General features: G+C 38.3%; 1 protein-coding gene across 13 annotated transcripts in view; it reads left to right on the top strand.

Moving 5' to 3' along the window:
- Positions 1–12,825, top strand: part of GIGYF2 (GRB10 interacting GYF protein 2) — a 162,440-nt gene that overhangs the window by 107,308 nt on the left and 42,307 nt on the right. For all 13 annotated transcript variants that reach the window (XM_032753782.2, XM_058437102.1, XM_032753786.2 and 10 more), the window contains 5 exons: positions 3,234–3,400; positions 6,464–6,555; positions 8,000–8,107; positions 9,119–9,219; positions 12,350–12,450. In XM_032753782.2, the coding sequence (XP_032609673.1) occupies positions 3,234–3,400; positions 6,464–6,555; positions 8,000–8,107; positions 9,119–9,219; positions 12,350–12,450 (569 nt within the window). The remainder of the gene's footprint in view (positions 1–3,233; positions 3,401–6,463; positions 6,556–7,999; positions 8,108–9,118; positions 9,220–12,349; positions 12,451–12,825) is intronic.

Raw genomic sequence — 12,825 nt, 5'->3', positions numbered from 1 at the left:
TGGAGTGCAGTGGCACGATCTCGGCTCGCTGCAAGCTCCGCCTCCCGGGTTCACGCCATTCTCCTGCCTCAGCCTCTCCGAGTAGCTGGGACTACAGGCGCCCGCCACCACGCCCGGCTAATTTTTTTGTATTTTTAGTAGAGATGGGGTTTCACCATGTTGGCCAGGCTGATCTCGAACTCCTGACCTCAGATAATCCGTCTGCCTCGGCCTCCCAAAGTGCTGGGATTACTGGCGTGAGCCACTGTGCCCGGCCTGTTCAGAGATTTTTGATTATTGATTCTAGATACTAGTCCTTTGATGGATATGTGGTTTGTACATATTTTTTGTCAGTCTTTATCTCCTCATTTCATTCTCTTAATAGGGTCTTTCACAGAGCAAAAAGTTGTAAATTTTGATGAATCCAATAGATCAATATTTTTCTTTTATAGGTTGTTCTTTTTTGTATTAAGTTTAACAAGAACACTTTGCCTAGCTTTAGATGCGAGTGGTTTTTTTTTTGGGGGGGGGGGAGTTTTATAGTTTTTATAATTTACATTTAAGTTCATGGTCCATTTTAAATTAATTTTCATATAATCTAGTTGTTTTTTGTTGTTGTTTTCTCAATGAATGTCCATTTGCTTCAGGACCAAGAATGTCTTTTCTCTCTTAAATTGTTTTCTTTCACTTTTGTCAAAATTTAGTTAAGCATATTTGTGTGGGTCTATTTCTTTGTGGGTCTGTTTCTGTTTCTGCTTCTTAATTTTGTCCTATAGATCACTGTCTCTTCCTTCACCAATACTGTACAATCTTGATTACTGTAGCTGTATAATAAGTCTTGAAATTGGGTACACCGATTCTTCCCAGTTTAATCTTCTTTTAAAAAAATTTTTTTTTTAGCTTTGTAGTTCCTTTGCCTTTCCATAAAAATTTTTAGGATAATCTTGTCTGTATTTACTAAAAATCTTGTTGAGATTCTGATAGAAATTATTTTAAACCTCTCTGTCAGTTTGAGAAGACTTGATGTCTTTACTGTGTTAGTCTTTTAGTTCATGAACCTGGTATGTCTATCTGTGTCGTTAGATCTTTGATTTCTTTCATCAGTGTTGCGTAGTTTTCAGCATACATTCTGTGCATGTAGATTTACATCTGAGCATCTCAGTTTTTTTTTTTTTTTTTCAGTGATAGTAAATATTTGAGCTCATTTATTAGCTCAAGGAGTTCTTTTTGTGTTCTGTTCTTCGGGTAGTTTTCTTGAGATTTTACATAGACAGTCATATTTATCCTTTTTTTGAGATGGATTCTCACTCTGTTGCCCAGGCTGGAGTGCAGTGGCGCGATCTCGGCTCCCTGCAATCTCTGCTTCCCAGGTTCAAGCTATTCTCCTGCCTCAGCCTCCCAAGTAGCTGGGACTACAGGCATGCGCCACCATGCCCAGCTAATTTTTGTGTTTTTTAGTAGAGACAAGGTTTCACCATGTTGACCAGGCTGGTCTCGAACTCCTCACCTCAGGTGATCTACCCACCTTGGCCTCCCAAAGTGCTGGGATTATAGGCGTGAACTACTGTGCCCATCCTGTATTTTTATTTTCATTCCGTTCTGTGTATTTTAATTTCCCTTGAGACTTCCTCTTTTAACATGGATTATTTTGAAGTATATTTTTGGGTTTCTAAGTGTTTGGAAGATTTCTGTTATTTTTCTTTTATTGATTTCTAGCTTGATTCTTGGTGGTCAAAGAACATACTATATGTGATTTTTTTTTTTATTTCCATAGGTTTTTGGGGAACAGGTGATAGTTGGTTATATGAGTAAGTGAGATTTTGGTACACCCATCACTCGAGCAGTATACACTGAATATGATTTCAATTTTTAAAAATCTTTTTATGTTTGTTTTATTGCCCCCAATATGGCCTGTTATTGCTGTATGTTCTGTGGGTAGTTGAAAAGAATATGTATTTTTCTATATTTGAAATGTTCTGTAAAGTCACTTCACTTCTGTTGGGTGATGGTTTTGATGAATTCTGTAATCTTGCAGATTTTCTGCTAGTTGGTCTATCACGTGGTGGTTACGTCTTCAATTTGTGGATTTGTCTGTTTCTTTTTTTCAGTTCTGTCAGATCCTGTTTTGTATATTTTGGTGCTTTGTTGTTTGGTACATACGTATTACAATTCCTGCATCTTCTATATGTATTGACCCTTCTTTATTACATCTCTCTGTCTCTGATAATTTTCTTTGCTCTGAAGTCAACTTTATCAAACATGAATATAACTTACTTTGTTAATATTTGCATGATATATCTTTTTCTCTCCTCAATCTGCCTACTTTGTTATATTTTGTGTGACTTTCTTGTAGATAGCGTACAATTAGGTCATGTGTTCTGGTTGCTGGCTTTTTCATCTCCAAATCTGTGATATATGCGATAAAAAGAAAAACCAGGGAATTCACGATCACGTCATCACTGAGACCCCTAGTTAGCCTGCCTTTCTCTCTCCACCTTTCAGTGTTGTTTGTTTTATATATTAATACAATGTCCAGGGTTTCTAGTTTTACTTAGAGGAGGAATAGGGAAAAGTACATCTACTTCATTTTCTGAAGTGGAAGTTCCAGGGCTTTGCTTTATTTATTGCCATATCCCTACTGTCTATGTCATATATCATCAATGTTCAGTAAATATTTGTTGAATGAATTAATGGTTTTTAATCAGAGTGAATTTGTATGTTATTTATATATATAAAATACTTGATTATTTCATGTTATAAAACATTTAGAGAATACTCGTTTTTTCCCCACTACCAAGATCAGAGAGTGAATTATAATTTGTCTTAATTATTGTTTACATTTTACCCCACTTTCGCTAATCTATGGCAGAAAATGAACATTGGAGAACGTTTTCAGCCCTGCATGTTTATATTCTTTATGCCTAAATGATACAAAGTCTAGTAAATAGTTAACTCTTCAATTGTATCATACTTCACTGACACATGAATTGTTGTAGAGATTGAGATAGGGACAGTTATGCTCCTTATAATTGAAGTACTGCTGATAATTTGGAATGTATAAACACAGACTTTATTTTAAAATTATTTTAGTAGTTAGAAATCTGTTAGCTACCTTTAGAGATGAATTAAATTAGATAGTATAAAACATTTCGACAGATGCCACCTTGATGAGAATCAGATGCAGGAAATATTTTTTTTCTCTTTGAGTCTGAAAGGTTTCTTAGTGTCTTTCTGTTTAATTGTTGCTATTATAGGTCCCTTCAATAATCAGGAGATGGCAGAATGGTTTCAGGCGGGCTATTTTACTATGTCTTTATTGGTGAAGAGAGCATGTGATGAAAGCTTCCAACCTCTTGGCGATATCATGAAAATGTGGGGAAGGGTTCCCTTTTCTCCAGGTCCAGCTCCCCCTCCCCATATGGTAAGTACTTTTCACCTCACCCGGAATACATATTAGTCACAGAAACATGTGATTCTCTTTGAAAACACAACCCAAATATATCATCCAATGAAGGAATTGTTCTTTGAAATTAATGGAAATGGTAAGGGAAAGTCTGAATGGAAGACTGAATACTTAGCTATAATGATCTTTTCAAAACTTGAATAACCTGTGCCCATCCTCTCACACCCTACCTCCACCCCAACAGAGAAACGGAATCCTTCAGTAGCATTCCAGCAGATGTAGAATGAAGACCAACATCTTATCCTGGCCTACCTACCAGGTCCTGCAATGCCTGGCACCTTACCTTTCTAAGCTCATTTCAGAGCTTTTACCTTTATCTGCTAGGCTTCAACACAGTTGACCTCTTTGACTTTCTTTGCTGACTCTAGTTAGAATAAACATTCCCCTCTCTTCCGCTTCATTTGCCTCTTGCCTTCTCACTCATAAAGTTTCTAAATTTGAGGTTTGCCTTAAAATAAATGTTACTAGTGCTTCACAGTATTTTGAGGGCTTAAAAAAAATTAGTTACTGGTATTTTAATTAAAAAATGGAACCATGGCCGGGCACATTGGCTGACTTCTGTAATCCTGGTGTGGGAGGGATTTGGGAGGCCAGAGTTAGAGGATTGCTTGAGCCCAGGAGTTTAAAACCACCCTGGACAATGAAATGAGACCTGTCTCTACAAATAGTAATAAAATAATAATGATAAAAAACTAGCCGGGTGTGGTGGTAATCAGTGGCAGAGATGGGATGATCACTTGAGCCTAGGAAGTTGAGGCTGCAGTGAGCTGTGATTGCACCACTGCACTGCAGCTTGGGCAACAGAGTGAGACCCTGTCTCAAAAAAAAATAATAAAAGGAACTGTGATGCTAGTAGTGATCTTCCTAGGGCTCTGACACTGGGGTACTATTGGCGGGGAAACCCTTCTTCCTCTTGCGGCTGCTCTTGGACCCTCTCAGTAGTGTTCCTTTTGGAGGTCTTTCACCTGTACCTCATTTTTTCTTCTCCAGTTGGACTGTCTGGTGACGGGCTATAGTTAAAAATTACCATAAACCTTTTTTTTTTTTTAAACAGAGATGGAGTCTCGCCATGTTGCCCAGGCCAGCCTCAAACTCCTGGGCTCAGGTGGTCCTCCCACGTCGGCCTTTCAAAGTGCTGGATTTTAGGCATGAGCCACTGCACCCAGCCCATAAACCTTTAGTGTGGACACTGCATTTCTACAGTAAAGTCACCATTGACTTATTCATCAATTGTATATTGAGGGCCTGTGCCAGGCCTTGTAGTAGATTCTTAGGAGATGAAGATGAGCAAGACCTAGCCTCTGTAGTCAAGGGAGTGTGTAGGTGAGGAAAGTGGCTTTTTTTCCATTTTGTTTCTTTTAAATGTTGATCTTAACCCAGTATTTGATTTCACAATCCACTAATGTGTTGAGACCTATAGTTTGTGGAGAGCAGTGGTCTAGAATGGAAGATTCCTAGGTGAGAGGAATTATTTCTTACACCATCCTAGTTGTTTTAAGTCACAAAAAAAATTATACTGTGTATTGCAGCATATAAATTTACCTTATATATCAAGTTTAAGCCTTATTTCCCTTCTCTGAAATTAAGATGAGTTTTGATCTTACACATCTCAGAAGCTAAAAGCTCATCTCTTGGATCTTGACCTACTTGCAGTAGTCCACTTCCCAGTTTCCAGTTAGAGGAGCTGAGCCTCAGTCATACCTGCATAGGAGGGAAACTGTGCAAAGCCCTGCTTCCTGTCTGTCATTGTCTTTGCCCTGAATATTGTTGATAAGAAGAGAGCCCCACTTCATGATGAATGTATACCTTGAAACTTAGTTTTTCATGTAGACATTTTAGATGAACCTAAGGTAGTAGCTATCCTGCAGTATCGAAAAGCAAGAAAAATGTCTCTGAATTTCAGGTAATCCCTACCCCAAGAAATTGTGTGTCAAATATCTTATTTCAAACTATAATCAATATATAATAAAGATATAAACTCATGATTTACCTGTTTAGTCTGTCATACTTACACTTTTACTTCTGTTATCTTATACTTCATGTTTCTTTCTCCTAATTTTAACTTTTCATAATTTAAATTCCAGTCATATATTTCACATATAAGCTAAAAAATTGGTTTTATTTTACTTCAACTTATTTTTTCTAATTCATGATGTATTAATAGCAACTGAAACAGTTTATTTTGGGGGAGAGAGTTATAGTTATCAAAGTTTATATACATATATACACACATATATATATATATATATATTTTTTTTTTTTTTTGAGACGGAGTCTTGCTCTGTCACCCAGGCTGGAGTGCAATGGTGCAGTCTAGGCTCACTGCAACCTCTGCCTCCCGGGTTCAAGTGATTCTCCTGCCTCAGCCTCCTGAGTAGGTGGGACTACAGGCGTGTGCCACCACACCCAGCTAATTTTTGTATTTTTAGTGGAGATGGGGTTTCATCATGTTGGTTAGGCTGATCTCAAACCCCTGACCTCATGATCCGCCTGCCTTGGCCTCCCAAAGTGCTGGGGTTACAGGTGTGAGCCACCGTGCCCGGCCTCTTTTTATATTCTTAACATCCTTAAGATACATACTGGCTCCCTGCATTCCTTATATACCATTATAAACTTCTATAACATTTTCTTTGACCTTTAAATACTTTTACATTTTTCTGTATTATATCCAGTTTCTCTAATTTCTACATTATCTAATTATACAGTCTTTCAGTTACAGTAATAACTCTGGAGTACAGTTGAACATTCAGCTTTAAGGGCAGGAATGGAGAATGGCAACTGAAATAAGGACCCTTTCTCACCTTAGGGAATCTTTTATAATATTGACACCACTGTTTCCACTAGATGGCGTTGTTTCGTTTTTAAAGATGTCTGAGTTTTTATTCAAGTGTTTGCGTAAAAGGGTAGAGTGGGAGGTAAAGGTCTTAGATTCATTTTGATTTCAGATACCTGTACTAAGTGGCTTTTAGGTTCTTTGCAGTTTATTTAATGGTATTTATTTCCTCACCACTTCATTCCTAGGGAGAGCTGGACCAGGAACGACTGACCAGGCAGCAGGAACTCACAGCCTTATACCAGATGCAGCACCTGCAGTACCAGCAGTTTTTAATACAGTAAGAAGAGTAATGCAGTAGGATGTACTGCAGCATGAAAAGGGACTTTAAATAGAATCTGCTGTCAAGTCTCACCTTTTACAGTAGAGAGAACTAACGGCTTATGTGGCACTTCAGTCACCCAGCTAGTGGCGTCTTACCACCATACATTCTAATTTAGTGTTGTCATTTATTTATTTATTTATTTATTTATTTATTTATTTATTTTTGAGACAGAGCCTCACTCTGTCATCCAGGCTGGAGTGCAGTGGCGTGATCTCGGCTCACTGCAACCTGCGCCTCCCTGGTTCCATTGATTCTCGTGCTTCAGCCTCCTGAGTAGCTGGGACTACAGGCGTGTGCCACCACGCCCAGCCTATTTTTGTATTTTTAGTAGAGATGGGGTTTCACTGTGTTGGCGAGGCTGGCCTTGAACTCCCAGCCTCAAGTAATCTGCCTGCCTCGCCTCCCAAAGTGCTGGGATTACAGGCATGCACCACTCCTGGCTTATCTTACTTTTAAATACCAGAAGTTTAGAAGATGACACATAACTTTAATTTTGTAAGCTCTTTAGTTTCTAAGTGCCTCCTGAGTGGCTCAGCTTTGAATGCCACAGAGGAAAAAAATATATATATGTATATAAGCAAGAGGGTGGGAAAGAAGTTAAAGTTAATTATTTTAGGAGTGGTGTGGAATGATGGCAAAGTCAGTCAGGTTTTGTTGTGTCTCTTTTGTAGAAGAAATAACATTTGCTGTTACGTGGTGCAGAGGTTGGCAGAGTCTGACCTTTGGGCTAAATCTGGCCTGCTCTCTATTTTTGTATTTATAAGCAAAGTGTTACTGAAACAGACACACGTGTTGGTTTGTAGGATGTATATTGCTGCTTTTGCCTTACAATGGTAAAATCGAGTAGTTGCAACAGAGAGTATATGACCTGCATAGATGAAGCTATTTACTCTCTGGCCCATTACAAAAGTTTAACCCTGATCTAGTGAAGAAAAATTACCTAAGTTTTTCCAAGTTGAAGACGATCAATGTATGAATTTTTATAGAAGTGTTACATTTTTTACAAAGGGTACATCATATGGAAAAAGCTACTAATTTGAATCTGTTTTATTTTTCATTTGATTTCTGATAAAAGGTTATCTTTGGAGTTTACCAATTTTTGATATTTGTGATTTTTAAAATATTTTCTCTGAATAGACCACTTTGCACTGAATTGTGAATTTTTTTGCTATCCTCTTTCACTTGGAAACATGCCATCTATGAGTTCAGTTCTTTCTAGAATGAAGCATAGAATTTTGCATATGTCTATTATCATAATGAAGAATTATAAGATATATTTGATAGCGATTTCTAATAATGTTTCCTGGGGGGCTTTGAATTGAACCTTGTCTTTCAGCATCTCAGCCATGTGAACTAAATGTGGATTGACAGGTTATACTTTTTTTTTTACTTTTTGAAGACAACAATATGCACAGGTTTTGGCCCAACAGCAGAAAGCAGCCCTGTCTTCCCAGCAGCAGCAGCAGTTGGCACTTCTTCTTCAACAGTTTCAGACCCTGAAGATGAGGTTGGTGGTCATTCCATTATGTGTCATATGGGGTACATGTGTTGTGAAAGAAAGAGAAGAAAGGAGAAATTCTGGTATAGTGTGTGATTTCTGGCACTGGAACACTCCCAACACATACCTGCATGTTGTATGTAAAAACAGTATATTTTAAAAAAATATTTCAGGTGGAGATAAGCGTTTATTTGGTCTTTTACTCATAGAGATAAATTTTGATTAATCAAAAGACCAAAGAATAATGGGAACACTTGAGAAACAGTGTCATCTTGTGGAACCTGCAACAGAAAAACTGTAGCCTAGGATTTTAATTTCACTTTTACTCATAGTATCTCAAAGTATTAGCCACACCATACAAGGTTGTAATTTTCTAGAACTCAAAAGCCATTAAGGTAGGTCTAAGGAAAAGGAAATTATGCTAGAAGTCTAGAAGAAATTTCTGCTGTTTCAGATTATCATTCAGAGTAATATTTCTCCTGAACAAGTATCAGTCACTGCTCTTAAAAATCTCATTGTCTCATTCAGCCAAAACTGTTTATATTTCTTTTGAGCCTTAACCCATCCCATGAGGTAGGCAGTTTAGGTGGTAGGAGCTCCATTTTATGGATAGGCAAACTGGGACTCTGAGAGGCTATAAGACTTGATTAATGTAACATATAGGAAACTCAGAACTAAAATGCAGACCTTTCTTCATTATAATATGCTGTCTCTGTGATTTCTATTGAGATGATCTGGGTTTTTTAAGATATACATATCTTTAAGATATGGATATACAGTAGGTATATCCATCATTTAGAAGTCAATATGTATTACCATAGAGGATTCCAGAAGTGTAATCATTGTGCCCTTCTCTTTGTTCCACCCCAAACTGCTTTGGTAGTGTTAGGTTTTAGTAAAAGAGTGAAGGCGTTTTCTGGCCAAATAACCTAGAGAACCTACTAATCTAGAAATTCCTCTTCATTTTTTTTTTTTTTGCAAATGATAAGAACAAGTTAATTTTTTATTTCCCTTTTGCAGAATATCTGATCAGAACATCATTCCCTCAGTAACTAGGTCTGTGTCCGTGCCAGATACTGGCTCTATCTGGGAGCTTCAGCCAACAGCTTCACAGCCTACAGGTAAAAACTTAGATTAACCTTTAGCACCACTCTGAGGATTCAGAGTCTAATAATAATTTTATAATTCAGTTCTTAAAAAATATATTAGGTTTCTGAATCCATTTTGTATTTGATATTAACAAAAGGTCCATTTTTTACTAGATCCAAGCAATATTGAAGGTGTTACTGAAAATATACTTTTAAGTATTTGTTTGAATTTATTTAGTGGATTTTTTTTTTTTTTTGAGTCAGAATCTCTTTTATGTTGCTCTGATCAGTGTGGAAAAATCATTTAAATTATTTTTGATCTCTTTAGCCAGATTGGGAAAAAAAGCATACATAAAAACATAAGTAATGGTGACCTATTCTTTTGAGTTAGGAATTAATACAAGCTAGGCGTGGTGGTGTGTGCCTGTAGTGCTAGCCACTCAGGAGGCTGAGATGGGAGGATTGCTTGACCCCAGGAGTTCCAGGCTGCAGTGAGCTATAATCATGCCAAGGCATTTCAGCCTGGGCAACAGAGCAAGACTCTAAGAAAGAAAGAAAAAAAAAAAAAAAAAAGGAATTGATGTTAACAAACACTGTAGGTACCCAGAAATTTTGGGAAAAGAAAAACCTGCTATGAATTGACCACCTTTTCTCATTTTTATATTTTTACATCAAATTAGAAAATTTGGGGTTGAGATTATTTTAAGTCTTGGTATTGGTGAAGCACTGCTGTTTCTTTGCTTTCTTTTATTTTTTGAGACAGACTCTTGCACTGTTGCCCAGGCTAGAGTGCAGTGATGCGTTCTCAGCTCACTGCAACCTCCGCTTCCCGGGTTCAAGTGATGCTTCTGCCTCAGCCACCTGAGTAGCTGGGATTACTTACAGGTGTATGCTGTCACACCTGACTAATTTTTGTATTTTTAGTAGAGACAGGATTTCACCTTTGTGGCCAGTCTGGTCTCAAAGTGACTTCAAGTGATCCGCCCACCTTGGCCTCCGAAAGTGCTGGGATTACAGGTGTGAGCCACTGTGCCCAGCTGAGCACCTCTGTTTCTTATGGTCTGAATACTTGCAGAGATGGATAGTTTGGTCTTTGGGTAGTCCTTTCAAGAGATTATAGTTGGTGTTGAAGATCCTCAAGAACTATAGGCCTTGGTGGAGTTTTTCTAGAGCTATTGAGCCATTCAGGTCATGGTTCTGTTGTTAACATTGACCCCGCAGATTATTGCAGAAGGATGATTGTCTTCCCTCATCAACTTTCCATGCTGTTTGTACCTTATTTTTTCTTGATAGCCGTTTATAGTTAGGATGTTAAGAATACAGGTTGCGTACCCATCCCTAATCCAAAATTCTGCAATCCAAAATGCTTCAAAATCTAAAACTTTTTGAGCATTGACATGATTTCACAAGTGGATTTTTTTTTTTTTTTTTTTTTTTTTGAGACAGAGTCTTGCTGTGTTGCCAAGGCTGGTGTGTAGTGGCACAATCTTGGCTCACTGCAACCTCTGCCTCCTGGGTTCAAGAGATTCCCCTGCCTCAGCTTCCCGAGTAGCTGGGATTACAGGCACCCACCACCACACTTGGCTAATTTTTGTATTTTTAGCAGAGACGGCTTCACCACGTTGGCCAGGCTGATTTCAAACTCCTGGCCTCAAGTGATCTGCCTGCCTCAGCCTCCCAAACTGCTAGGATTACAGGCATGAGACATGGTGCCCAACCCACGAATGGACAATTTTACACATAAATACTTAACACAAAAATTTTTTTCATGCCTCAAATTATTTAAAAATGTTGCATTAAACTACCTTCAGGCTGGCTGTGTGCGGTGGCTCACGCCTGTAATCCTAGCACTTTGGGAGGCCGAGGTGGGTGGATCACGAAGTCAGAAGTTCGAGACCAGCCTGGCCAAGATGGTGAAACCCCATCTGTACTAAAAACAAAAAAAAATTAGCCAGGTGTGGTGGCGGGCGCCTGTAATCCCAGCTACTCCGGAGGCTGAGGCAGGAGAATCGCTTGAACCCTGGAGGTGGAGGTTGCAGTGAGCCGAGATCACGCCACTGCACTCCAGCCTGGGTGACAGAGTGAGACTCCATCTCAAACCAAAAAAAAAAAAAGAAAGTACCTTCAGGCTATGTCTATAAAGTGTATATGAAAGATTAATGAATTTTATGTTGGATCTCATCCCAGAGATAGCTCATTATGTATATGCAAATATTTCAAAATCTGAAAAAATTCAAAATTTGAAATGCTTCTGGTCCCAAGCATTTTGGATAATGGATCCGCAACCTGTATTCTGCAGTGTTTTGGAAACTTTTAAGTACTGTATTAAACAATTTCTCTCTTTGGGTTTATATGCAGTCAAGGTCCTTTAAAAATAGTCCATTGGTTTTATACAGACAATATTTGATAGTGTATATAGACTATGATAGAAATGTAGAAAATAGAGAATGCTGAAAAGTGGTGCTAGAAAACTTCACTGGCAATAGGAAAATGAACTCAGAAACCATTATCTGTTTGTTTACTTCCAAATGTGATCTTGCAGTGCCCTTCAGGTTAGCAGGACCAGGTCTCACTTCTAAGACCTGCCTGGCCTTTCCAGAGGTCTCCACAGCTCCAGCTGTAATGCTTACTTGCACTCCCTCTTTATTGAGATGAAATTCACTTGACACAAAATTAACCATTTTAAAGTGAACACTTCAGTGGCATTCACAATGTTGTGCAACCACCTGCTTCTCTCTAGTTGGTGTGCAGTAAGAGGCTGTATGGTTGCTGGAAATCTATGTGCTTTGGAGTGTAATACACTGGGATTTAAATCCTGGCATGGCCACATGCTTGCCATGCGCTCTTGGGAGTGTTAGAAACTACTTCTGACTCTTAGTTTGTTCATCTGTAAAAATGGGGGTATGAATAGAAACATAGGGCTTTGTAAGGATGAAGTTAATTCCCTGATAAATGCCTGGTACTTCCCTTCATTCTAGATGTGTTGAAGGATATTCATAGAAACTAGAGTCCACTGGCAGTTCAGTCTACTCAGAGACAAAACAGATGTGTTTGGTGGAACTCATTTAGGCACAGGGAAGCAGCTTTTTTCGTGATTCCTACGGATATGTCACCATGTGTGTAAGCTCTGTCATCCCTCGTTCTTTCTTTTGTTGTCTTACAGTTTGGGAAGGTGGTAGTGTGTGGGATCTTCCTCTGGACACAACGACACCAGGCCCTGCCCTGGAACAGCTTCAGCAGCTAGAGAAGGCCAAAGCTGCAAAGGTCTGAAGCTCATTCTTCTGCAACAGTGCATTGTCATCTGGCTGCAGGACATAAACATTGCTGTTTATTCATCTCTCTAGCTAGCTATACTTTTTACTTTCAGTTTACTGCTGCTTAGCTGGTATAAGTACATTCATATTGTATCTTTACTGTGCTCTCTTCTCCCAAAAAAAAAAAAAAACTCAAAACTGAATTTAAATTACTATGTTTGGTTTGGTTAGTTGGCACATTGTTGATTATAGACACATATATATTTTAGTTAACATTATTCATGGTATGAACATTTGTTATAAGTAACAAGAATGTGAGAAAATATCCACTACATTGTTTATGAGACTCCTGATATGTGGCTTGAGTTCTCCCATTGAATCTTTA

Source organism: Hylobates moloch, unplaced genomic scaffold, assembly GCF_009828535.3.
Source record: "Hylobates moloch isolate HMO894 unplaced genomic scaffold, HMol_V3 SCAFFOLD_1, whole genome shotgun sequence".
NCBI lineage: Eukaryota > Metazoa > Chordata > Mammalia > Primates > Hylobatidae > Hylobates > Hylobates moloch.
This window is presented reverse-complemented; position numbering and strand designations above follow the sequence as displayed.